The sequence below is a fragment of the Schistocerca gregaria genome, chromosome 3 (genome assembly GCF_023897955.1).
Source record: "Schistocerca gregaria isolate iqSchGreg1 chromosome 3, iqSchGreg1.2, whole genome shotgun sequence".
Classification (NCBI taxonomy): Eukaryota; Metazoa; Arthropoda; class Insecta; order Orthoptera; family Acrididae; genus Schistocerca; species Schistocerca gregaria.
In genome coordinates, this window is record NC_064922.1 from 904,259,489 (window position 1) to 904,281,488 (window position 22,000).

At 37.0% G+C, this 22,000-nt stretch overlaps 1 protein-coding gene across 13 annotated transcripts in view; it reads right to left on the reverse strand.

Moving 5' to 3' along the window:
• The window catches only part of LOC126355227 (longitudinals lacking protein, isoforms A/B/D/L), a 718,131-nt gene that overhangs the window by 345,282 nt on the left and 350,849 nt on the right, over positions 1-22,000 (reverse strand). Inside the window, exon 5 of one of the 13 annotated variants that reach the window (XM_050005500.1) lies at positions 9,969-10,436. The exons of the other annotated variants lie outside the window; for them this stretch is intronic. Within the exon in view, the coding sequence (XP_049861457.1) occupies positions 10,168-10,436 (269 nt within the window). The 3' untranslated portion in view covers positions 9,969-10,167. Of the gene's footprint in view, positions 1-9,968; positions 10,437-22,000 lie in introns of those variants that run through there. 13 annotated transcript variants of the gene reach the window in all.

A 22,000-nucleotide genomic window follows, 5' to 3' on the forward strand; every position in this document is an offset into this window, starting at 1 on the left:
CAAAGACGAATGCATATCAATGCTGGTGTTGACCTCATTGGCGGCACACATTTATGAGACCTAGAAATTCTTATACAAAAACTAACATACCACTGAAACCTTCCATTACCAGTACAAATACAGCATGACACAGAAAATTGTAAGCTTCCTACACACATTTTAAAACTCTGTGTCCAAACATCAATGTATAATTTGAAGTAAGCATTAAGGCACAAACATATTTAGAAAGAAGCTTGGATTACTAAAGCAGACCATTCTTTAACCTTCCAGTGCAAAAGTGTTATTATTTTCTGAAGAATTTGTGTATGATATATTCATTTCAAACAAGAAAATTGTATATTTTTCTGTAAACTATGAAAAATAGTGTGTGTTATATGTCCAGTGCACATTAATATGTGGTAAATAATGTAAATTATTGTATAGCTTTTATTAAAAATATAAACTGATGGAAAATTTAGGATGAAATAATGACAATATTATGAAAAGAATAGATTGATACTCAATATAAAGTGGAAATGTTCAGTTGGAGACAGGTTGGTTCAAATGGCTCTGAGCATTATGGGACTTAACATCTATGGTCATCAGTCCCCTAGAACTTAAAACTACTTAAACCTAACTAACCTAAGGACATCACACTACACCCAGCCATCACGAGGCAGAGAAACTCCCTGACCCCGCCGGGAATTGAACCCGGGAACCTGGGCGTGGGAAGCAAGAACGCTACCGCACAAGCACGAGATGCGGGCTTGCAGACAGGCACAACAAAAAGACTGCTAAATAAATCTTTTTGTTGTGCCTGTCTGCAACTCAACATTTCCACTATACAATGAGTAGCAATCTATCCCTTACATGATATGTTTATTAAAACGATGTTTCAAAGTACGACTTAACATATTAGATGTAGAACAAATCAAATGATCTGAAGATGCTTTTTTATGAGTTGAATACACTGAACATTGATGCTGTAAACATCTGCCATCATTAAATTTCGTTATTTTAGTGATTAAAAAGCTGCTGTAAAAGTGATAGTTACTTAAAAGATATGTTTTAGTGCAGCAGTGGAAGTTTTAGTATACCAATTTTTATTTTTATTATCAAATATTGACAATAGTCAGAATTCCAAGAACAACAAAGCTAAGCATTTACTGCAGTATTGTCATTCTAAAGTGTCATTTGTATAATACAGTGGCTAACTTTTCATCAATCCAGATAATAGAACAAACAAAGTGCATTGCTACATTTTCCTACAAAGTTTGTTTACTTTTTGTTTGTGTAGCAAACACATCATAACCTGATCTAAATACATGCTATAGTGGCAGTGGCATACAGGGAACATCACCTTCTGTGGAAAATATTTAGTAATGTAATGTTTATCTAATTCAGTAATGTTTTTATACTACCTGCACAAGATTCTTCCATAAATGAAATAGCAGTGTCATATGTTAGTAGTCCGTTGCAAGATGAAACTGCACAAGGCATGAATATGAATGTTGCTGTAGCTTGGTTAGACATGTAGGTCGTGGGTTGGGGTGTCACTGAGGTGAAATTGGTGGGGAACTGAATGGGGAACTCAATGAGGCTTGCTACCTACCCGCCATAAACTGCACCTACAAATGGTCACATACTTACACGCTCGACCCGCTACCTATGCACATGCGCAAGACAAGGGAAGTTACTTGAAAGCGCATGCACATATGAATACGTGAAAGTTTTTACATGGGTCGTGGATAAGTAGCCATTATATTCCCAACCGTGGATCAACGTATATCAAAAAATAGAATGGATAGAATAAGTGACGAGCTAAATAGGAGATGAAGCTTAAAAATAACCACACACAGTTGCTTATGCTAGGAAAGAAATATATATGAAGCTATCTATGACAACAGGAGGAACTCTTAAAAACTATTCCTAAAGCCAACTTCAAATTAGCAGGGGGGTGGGGGGGGTGGGGGGTGGCAGAAGGGATGTGTCTTACAGTTATCAGGGGTAGAGATTAATGGATGTACACTGGATGGGGCTCCATGTGTGAAGTTCAGGGGTGTGTGGGTGGAGAATAAGCTAAAATAGCACTATCGTATGGATAAGCTAACCAAAAAGCTGAGTCCTGCCTGCTTTCACTCAAAAATCTCTCTCACTGTGTTGGTTTGCAGACAGGATTGCTACCATATTTTTCATTCTTTTATGATAATCAGTTTCAGACCTGACACAAAATGCTGATTTTTTTCCTTCTTAGTGTCAAGAGAATATGCAATTCCCACTCAGCCAGTTGCATACATATTCATTTATTCACTACATTCTGTAGGTCCAATTGTGAGAGAGAACCTTCATGGATGTCAAGCAAGTGAAACTATAAACTAACAAAGTGACACAACTGTTTGAAATTCCATTGATAACTGTTGAACTCCTAACTGTTTGTGCAAATTAAAGCTACATTCATCTTTGTAAAACTGGCAGCAGAGCTACTAGAATGAAAAAAGCTGTTACGGCATCAGTTATGTTAGACTGAACAGCCACGAACTTGCAGGATTATACTTGCTTTGCAATCTAATAGTTACGTGCAATAACTATGTCTTCCATGTTCTTGTGGTTTGTGTGAAATGAGTTTTTCTTATTTGTTCATACAGAGTTGAGAATGAGCTTAGCGCATAACACTCTTAAGTTTTGTAGTTGATCACAGTAAATGATAACAGCCAGACAGTTGCAGGATAAAGAGTCATTAAAACCCTTGACCACGGGTTCGGTATATCTAAATATATCTTCATCAGAAGTAAAATACAACTGAACAGGAAGACATCTTCATTAATTTAATAAATCTTTATCCTTCAACTGTTTGGGTGTTATCATTTACTGTGAAGAATTCCAACAGTTGCTGTTTCAGCCATGTTTAAAATCTTGAGATTTTATAGTTGACATGTTTGTATAATCAGTAAACACTGTCAAGTTACTTTTTTTACACACAGGTGAAGGGATGCCACTGACATATTAGATATACAGTGGCAAAAGGTCAGATCACTGTGGGACTCCCATTCAGAGGATACTGTATTACATGATATGCTGTCTAAGACATATTGATCTGTCCTTTGCTTTCTGTCTTTAACATGTGATTTCAAACCATTTAATTTGATTAATGATGTATGTCTAAAATAGCATTGTACATCTGCAAGGTATCTTCATTACCAGGGTACAAATTACACATGAATAGGACTGCACTTGGTTCACAGTTAACATATTAAGCCTTTATCTCATAAAGACTCATATTCTATAATTTCAAACAACTAAAAATGCTCTACTAGTACCATAAGTAGACATTAATCATCATAAACTGAATGAAATACTGTGAGTTAAGTTCCTTGGGATATAGCTATATAATAATTTAACACCGAGTCAGTCCACAGAGGAACTAATAAAAAAAACTCAGTTCAGTATGTTCTGTAATCAAAAGCATCTCCCATTGTTTTAACATAAAGACAATACATTCACTGCCTATAGTGTTAGGAAATCATCTTCTTAGAGAAAGCATCTAAACCAAATAAAGTAATTATTCAGCAGAAACGAGTACTTAGAATATTGTGTAAAGTAAATAATGCTCACTGCATTGTGATAAACCAAGATTTACCAGTTAAAGTATATGATACACCTTTCTACTGAACAACATGGTACACAAAGAATGTTTATTGCATAGTTACATATTCATGTTCATGGGTTTAATTTCAACATTACAGTCACAATTATGTAAGAAGAGTTAAAGCAATACATAATTCAGTGGGGTTTCTTAGTGAGTACACTCATACTTTCCCATTAGTAGTAGTATTGTCTTCTGTTTAATAGATCTTAATATTCTCACTATTTTCCTAAGAAAATTTCATTAAAAAAGTACTACAGAGAGAACTGAAGCGTGTGAGAACAAATTATAACAATTATGTAATGGGCCAGAATTGTCGACCACAGATGACTGGTAGCCAGCAGCAGTGGTAGCAGAGCGATATGACAACTGTGCACTGGACACAATGGGTAACCATATTTCTACAGACCTTGAGTGTGATCAAACTCATTCTCTAATTGGTTATTGCTGTGGTAACTGTCCTGTAAACAACTCACTACCATGCACTTTGTCATTCTAATCATTAAAATTATTTGAACAAACTTGTTTTCATTGCAAACTATGAAAAACTGAAATTGTAACACTATCCAAGTAATAATGCATTGTCATTAATGCATATAAGGGTTGGTGTTAGGCCAAAGCGAAAGAGAGAGAGCAGTTATGGGTTGTAAGTTGTTGTAATGCAGCAATTGTCATCACCAGTATATGAGAGGTTGGAAGTCAAAATTGTTAATAAAAGAAAAAAAAATGTAAGATGGATGTCAGAATGTATTTGAAATGTGTACAACATGTTCCACATCATATACATAATCAACTAATGGAAAATCTAGGACTTCTGCTGTCAAACAGAATGAAGAATTACCACTATCAACAATTACCAGCAGAATTTATTCTTTAAAGTTAAAGTTCTTAAAATATTAGAAAAATCTCGTTTAATTGCATGGAAGAACTGCATTTGAGTGCTAAAAATATTTTTAATTAATTTTTTCATAAATATATTGGAAGCAGGTGTGTTACAGCATTGTAAATAATATACTCACTTCATAATACTTATTATTCATTATTATGATTTGCTGGTTACAATATGAACCAATTTCAGCTGCACTGTACATACACAGCCACAATAAAATACACAACAGTACTTTGCATGTAAACTTTGATTCCATGCTTAATGTTCGAAGTGGAGTTATATAATTTGGTGCAAAGATACGCTATTCAACAAGTTCCCATTTAACATAAAGAAAGAAACTGGGAACCTCCAAAAACCACACCAAAATTAAAATTATAAATCACCAGCCAGTACGGACTACATGTTCCATACATTCTGAACAGCCACCATGTCATCTGCCAGCATTGTCATTTGGGTGTGGTGTGGAGGGACATGCGGTCCACATTACCAACTATTGTCAAATTTCCAGATGTTGGAGCAAGTACAGCAAGTACTTCTCATTCAGCAATTCCTTAATTGACCTAGTGAGTGCTTGCAGCTCTAGATGCCCCACCAAGGAAAAATTCTTGGTAGTGCCGTGAACCGAATCCAGAGCCTCCAAGTGACAGTCAGAAAAGCCTACTGCGCTGCCATTGAAGTGGATCAAATCATCAGCAACTCTTTCTACAAATCATCTGACTACACTAGATTAAAATAAATGAAAAATCTTGTTAGCTACATCCCACATAAAAGCAATTATTCAGAATATCTGGCGAGAAAGAATATTATGTAAAGCAACTAACCACACGTTTCTGCAGTCTTCTTTGAAGATCTTTGAGCTCTTACACTGGCTTGTAGGCTACACAAATTATCTATTTATATAGTTTCAAGAACTTAATGTTCCTGTTGTCGTAAGTAGCAGTATTTTTTGTGGAGGTAAATGACTAGTATTAGTGTACTGTAACAGGTATACATAACTGCTACTGATTTTCTTTGAAAAATACCAGGGTGTTCTTTTAAATGCCAATCTACCAATTAGAGATAAGCAGCATTTATTTAATATAGCTGAGAAAGCAGAACTATTTTACTAGCTAATTTAGTAAGTTATATTTGGATGGCAAAAGCACGATTAGTATAAACTACACAGTGACAGTTTCTTGTGAATACAGAGCAAAAACTAAGTTTCTAGGAGTTTTTTCTCTAATATCTGTGTATAAGTTGACTCATTCTACAACTCTGAAGGCCCATGTTCTCTATCCATTACACATAACACAGTTACTTAATTAATTATGAAACATTATCAGTCTCTCAAGGATGTAATCATTACAGATCAGTAATAGTTCTCATTATAATCAGATCCATACATCCTAAATTAATACTTGGTACAAGTAAGCAACAGTTATATTATTTCTCATTCTTATTCTCAAAATTCACCTGTATAACTATGTACAATTCTATCCCTATTAAGTTCCTTTTAACAGAACTTGCTAAGGGCTCTTGATTGGAATTAATGTATTAATAGTACTACATTTATTCTGATGAAAAGGAATGAAAAACAATATCTAGTTAACAACAGAAATTAGAAAACATATGGAAATTTAAAGAAAGAGAAATGAGATGGAGAAGAAGAATCTGCTTACCAGTCCTTGTAAAAAGTATCAACTGGAGTATGGCAACAGCCAGGTAAATTAAAAATAAATGCTGAAGTCTAGTCTTCAAAACTTTTAAGTAGTTTTTCACCAGGAAAAATGTAGGAAAAAGGGAAAAGAGAGAGCAAGGTGCCACATAGGAAAAGGAAGACCATTCAGATAACATGTGGCCATCTCCAGAAAACAATGTTTAAATTATATAGGAAGGATGGAGCCTACTACAGCATTTGTGTAGCTTGTAAAATCCTTCAAAAATTCTCACTATCACATTATGCTTGTAAACAGCTATGTAATATTTTTCTATCATCATCATCATCATCATCATCATCATCATCATTTAAGACTGATTATGCCTTTCAGCGTTCAGTCTGGAGCATAGCCCCCTTATAAAATTCCTCCATGATCCCCTATTCAGTGCTAACATTGGTGCCTCTTCTGATGTTAAACCTATTACTTCAAAATCATTCTTAACCGAATCCAGGTACCTTCTCCTTGGTCTGCCCCAACTCCTCCTACCCTCTACTGCTGAACCCATGAGTCTCTTGGGTAACCTCTCTTCTCCCATGCGTGTGACATGACCCCACCATCTAAGCCTGTTCATCCTGACTGCTACATCTATAGAGTTCATTCACAGTTTTTCTTTGATTTCCTCATTGTGGACACCCTCCTGCCATTGTTCCCATCTGCTAGTACCTGCTATCATCCTAGCTACTTTCAAATCCGTAATCTCAACCTTGTTGATAATGTAACCTGAATCCACCCAGCGTTCGCTCCCATACAACAAAGTTGGTCGAAAGATTGAACATTGCACCGATAACTTAGTCTTGGTACTGACTTCCTTCTTGCAGAAGAGAGTAGATCGTAGCTGAGCGCTCACTGCATTAGCTTTGCTGCACCTCGCTTCCAGTTCTTTCACTATGTTGCCATCCTGTGAGAATATACATTCTGAGTACTTGAAACTGTCCGCCTGTTCTAACTTTGTTCCTCCTATTTAGCACTCAATCCGTTTATATTTCTTTCCCACTGACATTACTTTCATTTTGGAGATGCTAATCTTCATACCATAGTCCTTACATTTCTGATCTAGCTCTGAAATATTACTTTGCAAACTTTCAATCGAATCTGCCATCACAACTAAGTCATCCGCATATGCAAGACTGCTTATTTTGTGTTCACATATCTTGATCTCACCCAGCCAGTCTATTGTTTTCGACATATGAACCATAAATATACGAACAACAGTGGAGACAGGTTGCAGCCTTGTCTTACCCCTGAAACTACTCTGAACCATGAACTCAGTTTACCGTCAACTCTAACTGCTGCCTGACTATCCATGTAAATACCTTTAATTGCTTGCAAAAGCTTGCCTCCTATTCCACAATCTCGCAGAACAGACAATAACTTCTTCCTAGGAACCTGGTCATATGCCTTTTCTAGATCTATAAAGCATAGATACAGTTCCCTGTTCCACTCATAACACTTCTCCATTATTTGCCGTAAACTAAAGATCTGGTCCTGACAACCTCTAAGAGGCCTAAACCCACACTGATTTTCATCCAATTGGTCCTCAACTAATACTTGCACTTTCCTTTCAACAATACCTGAGATGATTTTACCCACAATGCTGATTAAAGAGATACCTCTGTAGTTGTTACAATCTTTTCTGTTTCCATGTTTAAAGATTGGTGTGATTACTGCTTTTGTCCAGTCTGATGGAACCTGTCCCGACTCCCAGGCCATTTCAATGATCCTGTGTAGCCATTTAAGACCTGACGTTCCACTGTATTTGATGAGTTCCAACTTAATTTCATCCACCCCAGCTGCATTACTGCACTGCAATCTATTGACCATTTTCTCCACTTCCTCACATGTGATCCTATTTCCATCATCATTCCTATCCCATTCTACATCGAAATCTGAAACATTGCTGATCGTATTTTCACCTACATTGAGCAACTCTTCAAAATATTCCCTCCATCTGCCCAAGGCATCCACAGGATTCACCAGCAGTTTTCCTGACCTGTCCAAAATACTTATCATTTCCTTCTTACCTCCCTTTCGAAGACTGCTAATTACACTACAGAATGGTTTTCCGGCAGCTTGACCCATAGTCTCCAACCTGTTTCCAAAGTCTTCCCAAAATTTCTTCTTGGATGCTGCAATTATCTGTTTGGCTTCGTTTCTTTCTTCAACATAACTTTCTCTGTCTAACTGAGTTCTAGTATGTAGCCATTTTTGATACGCCTTGACTGTGTTATTCCACCAAGCTGTTTGCTTCATCCTACTTTTACACACTACTCTACCCAGACATTCTTTAGCCACTTCTAGTACTGTGTCCCTGTACCTTGTCCATTCCTTTTCCAATGACTGTAATTGACAACAGTCAACTAACTGGTACCTTTCTGAGAATGCTGTCATGTACTTGTGCCTGATTTCCTTATCCTGAAGTTTCTCCACTCTTATCCTCCTACATATGGACCTGACCTCCTGCACTTTTGGCCTCACAAACCCAATTTCACTGCCGATTAAATAATGATCAATGTCGTCAAAGAATCCCCTGAATACACATGTGTCCCTCACAGCCTTCCTGAATTCCTGATCTGTTATTATATAGTCAATGCCTTCCCAAGTATACCGGTGAATGTTCTTATGTTTAAAAAAGGAGTTTTTGGTTACTAAGCCCATACTGGCACAGAAATCCAAGAGTTGTTTCCCATTCCTGTTGGTCTCCATATCCTCTCCAAATTCACCCATAACCTTTTCAAAACCTTCTGTTCGATTTCCAATCCTGGCATTAAAATTACCCATTAGCAGAACACTGTCCTTGTCCTTTGCTCTAACAACTACATCACTGAGTGCCTCATAAAAACTATCCATCTTATCTTGATCTGTCCCTTCACAATGCAAATATACTGACACAATCCTAATTTTCTTGCTAGACACTGTCAAATCTATCCACATCAGTCGTTAATTTTATTACCTTACTGCAACTACGCTGGGTTCCATTTCTTTCCCGATGTAAAGCCCTACACCCCATTGTACTATTCCTGCTTTGACTCCTGACAGGTAGCCCTTGTATTCTCCCACTTCCTCTTCTTTCTCACCCCTTACCCGAATGTCACTAACAGCTAGAACGTCCAGCCCCATCTTACTTGTGGCCTCTGCCAGCTCTACCTTCTTCCCAGGGTAGCCCCCATTGATATTAATAGCTCCCCATCTCATTACCATTTGTTTGCCAAGTCGTACCTTAGGAGTCCCTGGTTTGTCAGTTAGAGGTGGGACTCCATCACCTCCAAAGGTCCGAGGCATTTTGCTCTGATTGTTGCCAGCATCATATATAAAGTATCGGGGAAGCAGGTTGCTAGCCTTACTTGCCCCGAGTCCCATTGAGTTTTACCCCTAACGGTTGAGGGACTAACCGGTGGATTTGGTAGTCTTTGCCGTATGAGCACAAATTTGACCACGACTCAGAATATGTCCAAGATGCCCAGCCTTATTCCAAAGTAACTGGTATCCCAACTGTCGGGACCACTTACTAGGCCACTCAAACGTTGCCCGTGGTTCATGAACTAGGACATGACTACAGGAACCCACACCTTGAACCACTTTTTTTCTATATACAGAAAATTCAGTATGAAAGTTAAAGACTTCTAGTTTTCTTTAAATTGGTTTTAATTTTAAGTACTATGAGTAGACACAATAAAAGAAAGCACCATTTTCCACTTATATGCTTACTTGGAGACAATCACACATATAAGGAAGGGGAAACTTGAATGAACGTAAAACTTCATTTTTTTTTTTCAAATAGTTTAATATTGTTAAATTCATACGCATTTACAATGTCTGTGAAGTGGAGAATAATGTAAATTGTACATTTTTTTATTTTAATGAAGCTTACTTTGATTCTGTGTCTAATTTCTGTACTTATTATCTTCAAATGTCCATGCTTTTTAAACACTGAAAAATTCAGGAGAAGCTTGTATGTTTGCCTAAGTATCTGAATGTTTTCTTTTAATGTGGGTCAGAAGATTGCCTTTCTGTGTCAAACGATATGGACAGTAGGGACACTGAAACTGTGGCTCCTTACCACATTCATGGCGAAAGTGGCGGGTCATATTTGACTTGTATTTGTACATCTTCCTACAAGATGGACAATGAAACACTTCTTGATGATTTGACTGATTATCACTGCTCTGAAGAAGCTGCTGAAGAATGTCTCCTGACTCACTGTTGGTTAAAAATGACCAACTGGCTGATTCTGAAAAAGTGAACATGAATAATCTCTCATCATTGTTATTTTGCACTGGCAAATAATCATTATTTTGTTCTTAACATACAATGGAGTTTACAAAAAATATAATTATACATTTTATTATACAGCAGGAAAAAAGAGCAAGAGTAGAACTATTAATCACAGTTTCATCTCCATTCAGAAAGCCCAAAATAACAGAAAATCTGCTTTTCCTTCATAACCATTGTGATCATTAAAAACCAACAAAAAGTCAGTTCACAAATATAGATACATTATCTATCTTTTGCAGAGTGCAACAATCCAATGTGATGAAAAAATGTTATGGATGGGTTATTAGCCCAGTATAGAATGAAATGGTAAATTGGTGTATAAAATAGTAAGACATGTGAGGTTTCAGTTTTACTGTCTTTCCAATGCAGATAATGTACACATTGAAATTTCTTAATGCCTTTACGAAATTCTTATTAATGAGTCTCAATAGTTGCATTACATATGTTTGTTGACTGGTTTCAAACCATGTGGTTCATTTTCAAGCCTGGCCTACTGAGGCTACAAAATAACAGTACATTGTTGTCAGTGAACAGTGAATAGAAAAATGGAATTACAATCAAAAGTTCAAATTAACACAAAATAATTACTTGAATTTAAATGTACCTGCACTGAGAGTGCCTGATCTCAATAATAAACCTAAAAATGGAAATACATACTTCATAAAATGTTTGCAGAATGACTATCACAGTCCACATGTGCCTCTTAGCAAGTCAAAATCAAACTGGTGGTCAACATAGCCAACAGCACCAGGAAGCTTTAGACATCAATAATGGCTTGGCTCATGTACAAGCACATGACCACAGCCAATGGGAGCATTGTGTTTTAAATATGAATGCATTTAAGCATGTTTATTAATCTTGACATCAGTGTATTAATGACAATAACAAATGTACAAGTATTACAAAAATATAAATTATAATGTGGTGCATAAACATTGCATATCTGAATATAAGAGAAGTGCTTCATGTTTAGGTGCGCATTCATGCCCAGTGGCCACATCAAAGTAAAATAAAGAGCATCACAGTGTCATTATTAACCAGTCTCAAATAATATAAAGTGTTATAAAAATAAATAAATAAATAAAATATCACATTTTTCATCCATTACAAATTTTGCACCGTACATACAGAGAGTTTTCTTCCAAAAGTCTAGAACATAAATAATTTACATATGTGAACCATGGACCTTTCCATTGGTTGGGTGGCTTGTATGCCTCAGTGATGCAGATAGGCTGTACTTTAGCTGCAACTACAACAGATGAGTATCTCCTGAGAGGCTAGAAAAACGTATGGTTCCTGTTCCTGTGGAAGCAAGTCTGGATGGCTGACTGATCCCTGGCCTTGTAAAACCAACCAAAAGAGCCTTGCTGTGTTGTTACTATGAGTGGTTGAAAGCAAGGGAAAACTACAGCTGTAGTTTTTCCTGAGGGATGCAGCTCTACTGTATGGTTAAAAGATGAAGGCATCATCTTAGGTAAAATGTTCTGGAGGTATAATAGTCTCCCATTCGGATCTCCAGGTGGGGATTACTCAGGAGGATGTGATCATCAAGAGAAACAAAACTGACATTCTACAGTTTGGAGCATGGAATGTTACATCCCTTAATCAGGCGAATAGGTCAGAAAATTTAAAAAGGGAAATGGGTAGATTCAAGTTAGATATAGTAGCAGTTAGTGAAGTTCAGTGGCAGCAGGAACAGGACTTCTGTTCACATGAATACAGTGTTATAAACACAAAATCAAATAGAAGTAACAATTTAATAATGGATAAGGAAATCAGAAAGCTACTATGAACAGCATAGTGAACTTATAGACAAGAACCCCACACCTACCACGCAAGATTATATTCAACTAGCTCCACAGATGATGAAGAGATTAAAGAAATGTATGTGTGATGGGAGACAGTAATTTGATAGTAGGAAAAGGAAGACAAGGAAAAATAGTGAATGAATGGGATTGGGGAAAAGGAATGAAAGGGAAGCCACCTGGCACAATTTTGCATAGATCATAATTTAATCATCACTAAAACTTGGTTTAAGAATCATGAAAAAAGGCTGTAGAAGCACTGGAAGGTTTCAAATTGATTATATAATCGTAAGGCAGAGATTTTGAAACCCAATCTTAAATTGTTAAACACTCCCAGGGGCAGATGTGGACCCTGACCACAATTTGTTGGTTATGAAATGTAGATTAAAAAGGAAGAAATTGCAAAAAGGTACAAAATTAAGAAGATGGGACTTGGATAAGTTGAAAGAACTAGACATTGTTGAGAGTTTCAGATGGAGCATTAGGCAGCAGTTGAATAGAACAGGAGTAAGGAATACAGTAGAAGATTAATGGGCAGCTGTTAGAGACAAAATAGTAAAGGTAGCAGATGATCAAATAGGTAAGAAGTTAAGGCTTCATAGAAATCCTTGCATAATACAGGAGATATTGAACTTAATCGATGAAAGGATAAAACACAAAAATGGAGCAGACAACAGGGCATTCAAATGTATAAAAAATGAGACTGACAGGAAGTGATCTTACAAATATAATACAATTGTCTTTTTGAGACTGACATGAAGTGTCCTTCTCGTCCTGTCCAGTAAGTCTCCTCTGACCCGGGGTTCTGAGTGACTTTTCCAAACTCTATCCCTTTTTCTAAACCTCTTCAGTTATTTTCCCTCACCCTCTTCCTTCCCCTTCAACCCTTCTGCCAGAAAAATGAGCCACTTGCTCCAAAAGTTGCATATGTAAAACCTTTTTTTACATGTGTGATTTCCTGCAGCCGCTAGTTGAGTAGATTTTTTATCTGTCCAATTAAAATTAATTATATGTTTCATTGAGCATCTCTCTATAAATAGCCATCTTCAAGAGACTGTGGGTTCAGTCTTTTCAATATCTTTCTGATACTCTCTCATGGGTCAAACAAACCTGCAACATCCATGGTGCCCTTCTTGTGTACATTAGTCCTATTCTGTGTGGGTCCCACACACTTCAGAAATAATGTAGGATGGGTCCCATGCGTGATTTATAAGCATTCTTCTTGTAGACATATTGCATTTTCATAATATTCTACCAATTAACCAAAGTCTGCTATCTGATTTACACATGACTAAGCTTATGTGATCATTCCCTTTCATATCCCTGTTAACTGTTACACCCATGTATTTGGAATCATTTACCAATTCCAACTGTGACTCACTGATATTTTGATGATGGGTTACAAAATTTTTTGAAGTACACAATTCAACATTTTTCAACATTTAGAGCAAGTTGCCAATTTTTGCACAACTTTGTAACTTTATCAAGTTTTGAGTGAAAATCTGTTCAGCCTCTTTCAGGCAGTACATAACTGTATCATCTTCATAAGTCTGAGGTTATTATTAACATTGTCACCAAGGCCATTAATATACAACATGAACAACAAGTGTGCCAACACACGTTGTCCCTAGGACACACTTGAAGTTACTTCTACATCTGTTGATGACACTCCATCCAAGATACCTCACTGTGTCCTCCCTACCAAAAAATCCTGTCAAGTTATGAAAGCCCCATATAATTGATTATTCACTTAAGTGAGGTTCTGAGGGAAATGCTTGCTGGGAATCAAGAAATACTCAGTATGTTGTGTGTGAAAAGCATGAGTTTATCAATGTGTAAGAAAGCTGTGCTGGTTGGCATGGGCATGGTGAGTCTGCCTGCGAGCTCAGAATATGTTCTAAGCTTCTGCAACAAATGGATGTCACAGTCCTCCCCCCCCCCCCCCATCCCCCCCCCCCCCCCCCCCCCCCCCGCCCCGAGAACGTACAATATATTGTAGTTAATAGAGGGGTTAACTCAGTCACATTTCACTCACATTTTCGATACAGAGTCTGATAGGGATTCCATCGGGCCCTGGGATTATGTTCAGTTTTAACAGTTTCAGGTGATCCTCAATGCAATTGACACAAATATCTATTTCTCTTATCTTTTTAGTGGTATGAGAATTAAATTGTGGCAATAATCCTGGGTTTTACTTTGTAAAGAAATACAGTTGCTGTGTAGTCTGTGAGTGAGTGGACACTAACTTTGGTGCCACTTACAGCCTCTTATACTACCAGAATTTCTTTGGTTTTTGTGGAAGATCTTTCAAAATTTTTTGTTATGGTACTTACTAGAGGCTTCATGCAGTGTTCTCTTGACAGCCAAACACATTTGTTTCAGCATCACTCTATTATTATTTTTGGGATCAGCTGGTGAACTACACAGCTTATTAAAGCATCAGCATACATTGGTGACATGTCAAGAGGAAAGCAAAATTCATGTCAAGGTTTTTGTCTACTTTTATAGTTCATTCTTTCAGCTATTCTTCCTAGGATGCACAGGTTGTATGCATACTGCATGTAGATGCAAGAGGAACTCACTGCAGTTCACAAACACTTGAATGCACTTCTGGATATGGTTAGTCACCTTCAGGCTGCTGCCTTGGGGTGTTGGAGAATTTGATGCTTCACATGGGACACCACAGGTGTTGCTTGTTTCACCCATGGACTCTACTGCCAAGGTATCTCCTAGTGTACCTAATCCAGTAGATCAGAGATCAGCCACCTGTTTTCCCCTATTTGCCCTGTGAGTGAACAACTGCCTATTCCCTCAGCAGGATCTGAGCAGGCACATGTGAGCAGGGGTTTTCTAGTTATTGAGACCTTCAATTTTAGTTGCATTATGGAGCCTCTTAGGAAGATAGTTTCCAGGGCTGAAAAGAAAGCCAGTATGCACTCAGAATGTCTGATGGGGCCTCATCTGAGATGTGCAGGAAGTTTTGCCTGTGGCTATCAAGTGTGCAGGGTGCAATCGTCAGAAAGTTGTGGCTCACTTCGACACCAATGATGCCTGACACATGGGACCTGAGGGCCATTCTCAGTTAATACATGTGGCTAGCAGAAGTTAGGAAGGCTGCTGGCTTCACACATGAGGTGCAAGCAGAGCCTGAAATTTGCAGCACTGTCCTTACAGGTGATTAGAGTCCTTTTGTTTGGAGCCAAGTGGAGAGTCTCATCCAAAGGCTTCGTCAACTATGTGATGGGATGTGTTGCAGATTTCTGGCCATGCATTATCAGTTGGGGAATTGTAGGCCTCTCCTTAATAAGTCAGGGTTGCACTACACAAAGGAAGCAACTACTTGGGTAGCAGAGTACTTGTGGAGAATGCATGGATTTTTTTGGGCTAGGTGGTAGCTTGAGGTACTCTGAGGAACACTCACCAGATGACAGACAGATGGCAAAATCAGACCTTACTCAGAGTAAAGAGACTTTGTCAAAATTTTATCAGGTAATTATCAAAGTATTCCTAACAAAGTTCCAAGATTTACTGAAGTCTACAAAAGTTCTCGTACTTGGCTGGCTGAAACCTGAAGTAGGCAGCTCTGATATATTTAGTGAATCATGGAACATATATCAGAAAGGCAGAAGAGATGCCATATGAGGGGGAGTGTTCATTGCAGTTAACAAAAGTGAAGTTATCTGGTCATGTATAACAGGTCGAGGTGAAGTCAAGGTAATTGTTGGATATTTTTACCAGCCATCTGGCAACTTTAACCTACAAAGTATAGACTGGGGCATCCGTAGATTCATTCCAGTGGGTACAGACAGTCTTGCAAAGTACCATTGAACACATTTTCCAGAAATTTTCTTATTGACAGCTTCAGTATAAAGACAGGGATTAGTAATTGTGATGTCATTATAGTGACTATGGTCACTGAAGGTAATAACTCAGTCATGAAAGGTAGGAGCATTTTTCCACTAGAAGGATAACATAAACAGTTGTTAGCCTCTCACTTATACAATGAATTGACTTTAGACAAAGAACTGATATCATTTACTTCAAGTATAATGGGCAAAGTAGAATTATTAACAGAGTTAAAACAGATCATAAATCATACTCTGGAGAAGTATGTGCCTAGTAAGTGGAATAAGGACAGAAAAGACCCACCATAGCTTAACAATGAAATTCAGAAAATGGTGAGAAGGCAAAGGGTGCTAAACTTTCAGTTCAAAAGAGAATGTGCAAATAATGACAAGCAAGTAGAGATTTATGTATCTGTTAAAAGATCTATGTGTGAAGCAAACAACATCTACAACAATCACACCTTAGAAAAAGATCTAGATCCAATCCCTGAAAACTCTGATTCTCAGTAAAATCACTAGGTAGGTATAAGGCTTCCATCCAGCCACTCACTGACCACTTTGGTATGGCAGTAGAAGATAACAAAATGAAAACCAGAGTTTTAAATTTTGAATTTAAGATATCATTCATGCAGGAAAATCATACAAACACACTGTAGATTGACCATTGCACAGGCTTCTTTATGGACAACGTAATAAAAGGCATCCCTCGTGTAGAGTAATAACTGAAAGAACTGAAAACAAATAAATCGAAGGTCAGGATGGAATCCCAATTCAGTTTTACAAACAGTACTATATAGTACTGGCCCTTCATAGCCCATTTATCACAAACCTCCCACCTAGCACAAAGATCCAAGCACCTGGGAAAAAAAAAAAAAACCACAGGTGACTCATGTGCATAAGAAGAGTAAAAGAACAGACCCACAAAATTACAGACCAATATCCTTAACACTGATTTGCTGCAAAATTACTGAACTTGTTTTGAGTTTGAATACAATAATCTGCTTTTCATGAATCAGCACTGTATTAGGAATAACTGCTCATGCAAACACTCAGCTTACCATTGCCTGACAACATGCACTCTGTGAACTATGGATGACGAGCAACAGGCAGGTTACCTATTTCTATGTTTTTGAAAAGGATTTGACATGGTACCCCACTGCAACCTGCTAAAAAGATATGAGTGTATGGAATAGGTTCCCAGATATGTGAATGGCTTGAAAACTTCTTAAGCAGCAGGACCTAGAATGTTGTCCTTTGTGGTAGGTGTTGACCAGAGACAAGGGCTTCATGAGGAATGGCCCAGGGGTGAGTGATAAGAGTGCTATTATTTTCTATATTTATAAAAGAACTGGCAGACAGGGAGGGCAGCAATCTGAGGTTGGCTGCTGATGATGCTGTGGCATACAGGGAGGTGTCATTGTTGAGTGACTGTAGGAGGATAAAAGATGACTTAGGCCAAATTTCTAAATGGGGCAATGAATGGTAACAAGCTATGTAGAAAAATGTAAGTTAATGCAGACGAGCAGGCAAAACAAACCCATAATGTTGGAATACAGCATAAGTAGTATCCTGCTTGACATAACTATGATTTTTAAATATCTGTGCATAGTTTTGCAAAATGATATGAAATGAATTGAGCTTGTGAGGATTGTGATGGGGAAGACAAATGGTTGACTTTTGTTTGTTGGGAGAATTTTGGCAAAGTGTGGTTCATCTATGATAGACATTGCAGATAGAACATTAGTGTGAGCTATTCATGAATACTGTTTGAGTGTTTGGGATCTGCATCATGTTGGTTGAAGAAGAAATCAAAACAATGCAGAGACAGGGTGCTGGATTTGTTACTGGAAGGTTCAAGCAAAACGCAAGTATTACTGAGATGCTTCAAGAACTGAAATGGGATTCCCTGGAGGCAAGGTGACATTATTTTCAAGAAAAACTATTGACAAGATTTAGAGACCTCGAATCTGAAACTGAGTGCAAAACAATTCTACTGCCGCCAGCATACATTTTGTGTAAGGGCCATAAAGATAAGATATGATAATTAGGGCTTACTGGAGGCATTTACGTAATTATTTTTCCCTTGTTCTATTTGCAAGTGGAACAGGAAAGGAAATGACTAGCAGTCGCATGGGGTACAGTGATTTGCAGAGTGTGTATGCAGATGTAGATAATGAAACTACAAAACTGTTTTAGGCATTGTTCATTTTATTTTAATATCTTACAAAGTTCCATAAAATAAGGGTCTTTTCTGTGATCATTACAGACTGTTTTTACACATACAGTTGGAAGGTCTTACCTACATACTTCCTAAACAGAAAATGGTCTGTTAATATAACAGTCAGGTGCAGCTACTTACTTATGTACATGTTTACATCACACAAGACATGAAAGTGTACATAATGTTCTATTTTATCTAGAAATGTTGCTATATATTACAGTATACAATGAGGAGAGTACATAACTCCATTATAAAACTTGTAACTACCTCTATAGATTTTTCTTTTTATAATATTAAGTTAAACGGACAGTCATCACAAAATCAAATAGTTGTATATTTTACATGATTCATCATGTGCATTCATTCATATTTTACATGAATGTTTAATACACCTTCATTTATTTTTGTTAGTATATTTTAAAGGTACCTTGTGTAATATATTCCTGTACTAATACATCAGTCTCTGAGACAAAAATACGTATATTTCTGACCAGCAGTACTAGACAAGAGTTACAGTTATTGAACTATCCACATGTGTGCATATGCCACTGGTAGTTTACAGTACAAAAGGTATTTCACAAATTCAAAACTTGAAGAGGTGACAAATTTTGAACTATGGAAGTGTAATTATATGTGCCGTATGTCCTGGCACTTATGTTTAATTGGTTTTATTTTGTGTAGTAATACAACTAACTGCACTTAAAAAATGTGTTAAAGCTATTAGATTATTTATGTAACAAAATGGAAAATAAAATATCAAAATGAACATGTTAAAAGTGGCCATATGTACTGAATTCATTTTGTAAGCAGTATGGAAAACAGATACAGAAGATGCTTCAGCTTGCCTCAAACGTAATGTCAAGAACTACTTCACTATTTATAATGTTACTTAGGTCCTATCTTGAAGGAGAATTTTCAGGGATGTGGAATAAATCAAGGAACATATTAGCAAAGAGAAACATTTGTTAGTAACAAACTGACAGTGAACTGTCAATAAAGAGAAATACCATGTTTGCACTTAACCATGTTAACATGAATGTAGTAAAAATAGCAGCAAAGATGTAACTTTGAAAAAGAGTTATTGCTCCCCCTGTTAAGTTAAGCTTTTGCAGTTAATCTTCTACAGTTAGTACAATATTTATATGATGAAATGAATATTTGTTGACGTATGAACGTATGATAGTTGCTGTAAGAATGTAGACTTGCTTCCCTGAACATTATTATGTGTCATGCAGCTAATAATAAACTTCAGTCATTGAATCTAAATAATTACACATTTTACAGATGTTCTAATGAGGTGTACATTTAACTTATTTTGGATTTAAAACTCTCCTAATTTATGGCTGATGGTAGCTTGCTGAATATATTTGCACCACAATATAGAGCACTATCCTCAATATTAGACAAGAGAACAAAGATTGCATGAAAATTAATATTGTGTCCTATATTATGGTTTTCTAATTCACAATTCAGTTTAAATTAATTCTTAATATTAGCAACAAATGATGTAAATTGGTAATTGTATTAGGAAGTTAGTGTTAGATTTCTAAAATATATGAAGTTACCAGTTATCTTGTTCATACAATATTCTTACTATTCACCTCTCGTGTCTAACTACTTTTTCTTTAACTGAATTGGCTAGTAAGACAATTCTATAAGATAACAGGGAATTAAATTATCCAAAAATAAGCTAGTACTCTTTTCTTCAAATCATAAAATGACTCACCTTCTGAATTAGTTCAAAGATGTTCTGAAAGAATCGGAGATTTTTTTATTAGCTGCAGCTCAAAAAAATTTTGCAAGTTGTGCTTTATTTGGTTCATAATTTATAGGCCCATTTCCTTCCTTCCCATTTCCTTAACATTTTTTGAGAAGGTGGCATATAACAGAACTCTGAGACAGTTTTCTGACAGTAACCTTTTACAACTGTTCAATTTGGCTTCTGTAAAGAATTGTCTGAAGAAGAAAGGAAGGAAGATTGTGTTTAACTTGTCATCAACATCAAGGTCATTAGAGACAGAGCACAAGCCTGTATTGTGTCAAGAATGGGGAGGGAAATACATCATGCACTTTCAAAAGAACCATTCTGGCATTTGCTTGGAGTGGTTTAGGGAAATCAAGGAAAATCTAAATCCGAATGGCCAGCTGTTGGTTTGAACAATCATCCTCCAAATAATAGTCCAGGATGCTCTCCACTGTGCCACTCATTTGGTAGGATTGCCTACAGGGAGAGCAACATAGGATCTCATAAACTTGGTTCTTGTAGAACTAAACAATGAAAACCACCCTATGTTAATTTTCTGCAAATATGCCAAGTGCTTTAATTAAGTAGATACTAGAACTTTATTTGGAAACTAAAATGTGGGATCACTCTTTCGTTGGTTAATTCATATCTGAACAACAGAATAAATAGGATATGACTAACAAACATATTTGACATAGCAACATAGTTGCAACCCATCTGTTATGTTTTTCACCCCATAGTAATTTTTTTTCCTTTTTCCAGTTTTCTGCTATATTTTCAACATTGTCATAAAAATAATATGTGACATATGTACTGATATTCCAAAAGTGCGATTAAGCTTCCCCCACTTCAATTTATTGTTCAGATATTCCTTTTGGCTAGGTTGATTCCAAGAGTAACATTAGTTGGTCTATAGAGCACATTTACTAAAAGTTATGGTTAAATAAACCAGGCAAACAGGAATACAAACGTCTCAAAAATGAGATCGACAGGAAGTGCAAAATAGCTAAGCAGGGATGGCTAGAGGACAAATGTAAGGATGGAGAGGCTTATCTCACTAGGGGTGAGACAGATACTGCCTACAGGAAAATTAAAGAGACCTTTGGAGATAAGAGAACCACTTGTATGAACATCAAGAGCTCAGATGGAAACCCAGTTCTAAGCAAAGAAGGGAAAGCAGAAAGGTGGAAGGAGTATATAGAGGGTCTGTACAAGGGCGATGTACTTGAGGACAATATTATGGAAATGGAAGAGGATGTAGATGAAGATGAAATGGGAGATACGATACTGCGTGAAGAGTTTGACAGAGCACTGAAAGACCTGAGTCGAAACAAGGCCCCCGGAGTAGACAACATTCCATTGGAACTACTGACAGCCTTGGGAGAGCCAGTCCTGAAACAGGCGAAATACCCTCAGACTTCAAGAAGAATATAATAATTCCAATCCCAAAAAAAGCAGGTGCTGACAGATGTGAAAATTAATGAACTATCAGTTTAATAAGTCACAGCTGCAAAATACTAATGTGAATTCTTTACAGACGAATGGAAAAACTAGTAGAAGCTGACCTCGGGGAAGATCAGTTTGGATTCCGTAGAAATATTGGAACACATGAGGCAATACTGACCCTACAACTTATCTTAGAAGCTAGATTAAGGAAGGGCAAACCTAAATTTCTAGCATTTGTAGACTTAGAGAAAGCTTTTGACAATGTTGACTGGAATACTCTCTTTCAAATTCTGAAGGTGGCAGGGGTAAAATACAGAGGAGCAAAAGGCTATTTACAATTTGTACAGAAAGCAGATGGCAGTTATAAGGGTCAAGGGACATGAAAGGGAAGCAGTGGTTGGGAAGGGAGTGAGACAGGGTTGTAGTCTCTCCCCGATGATATTCAATCTGTTTATTGAG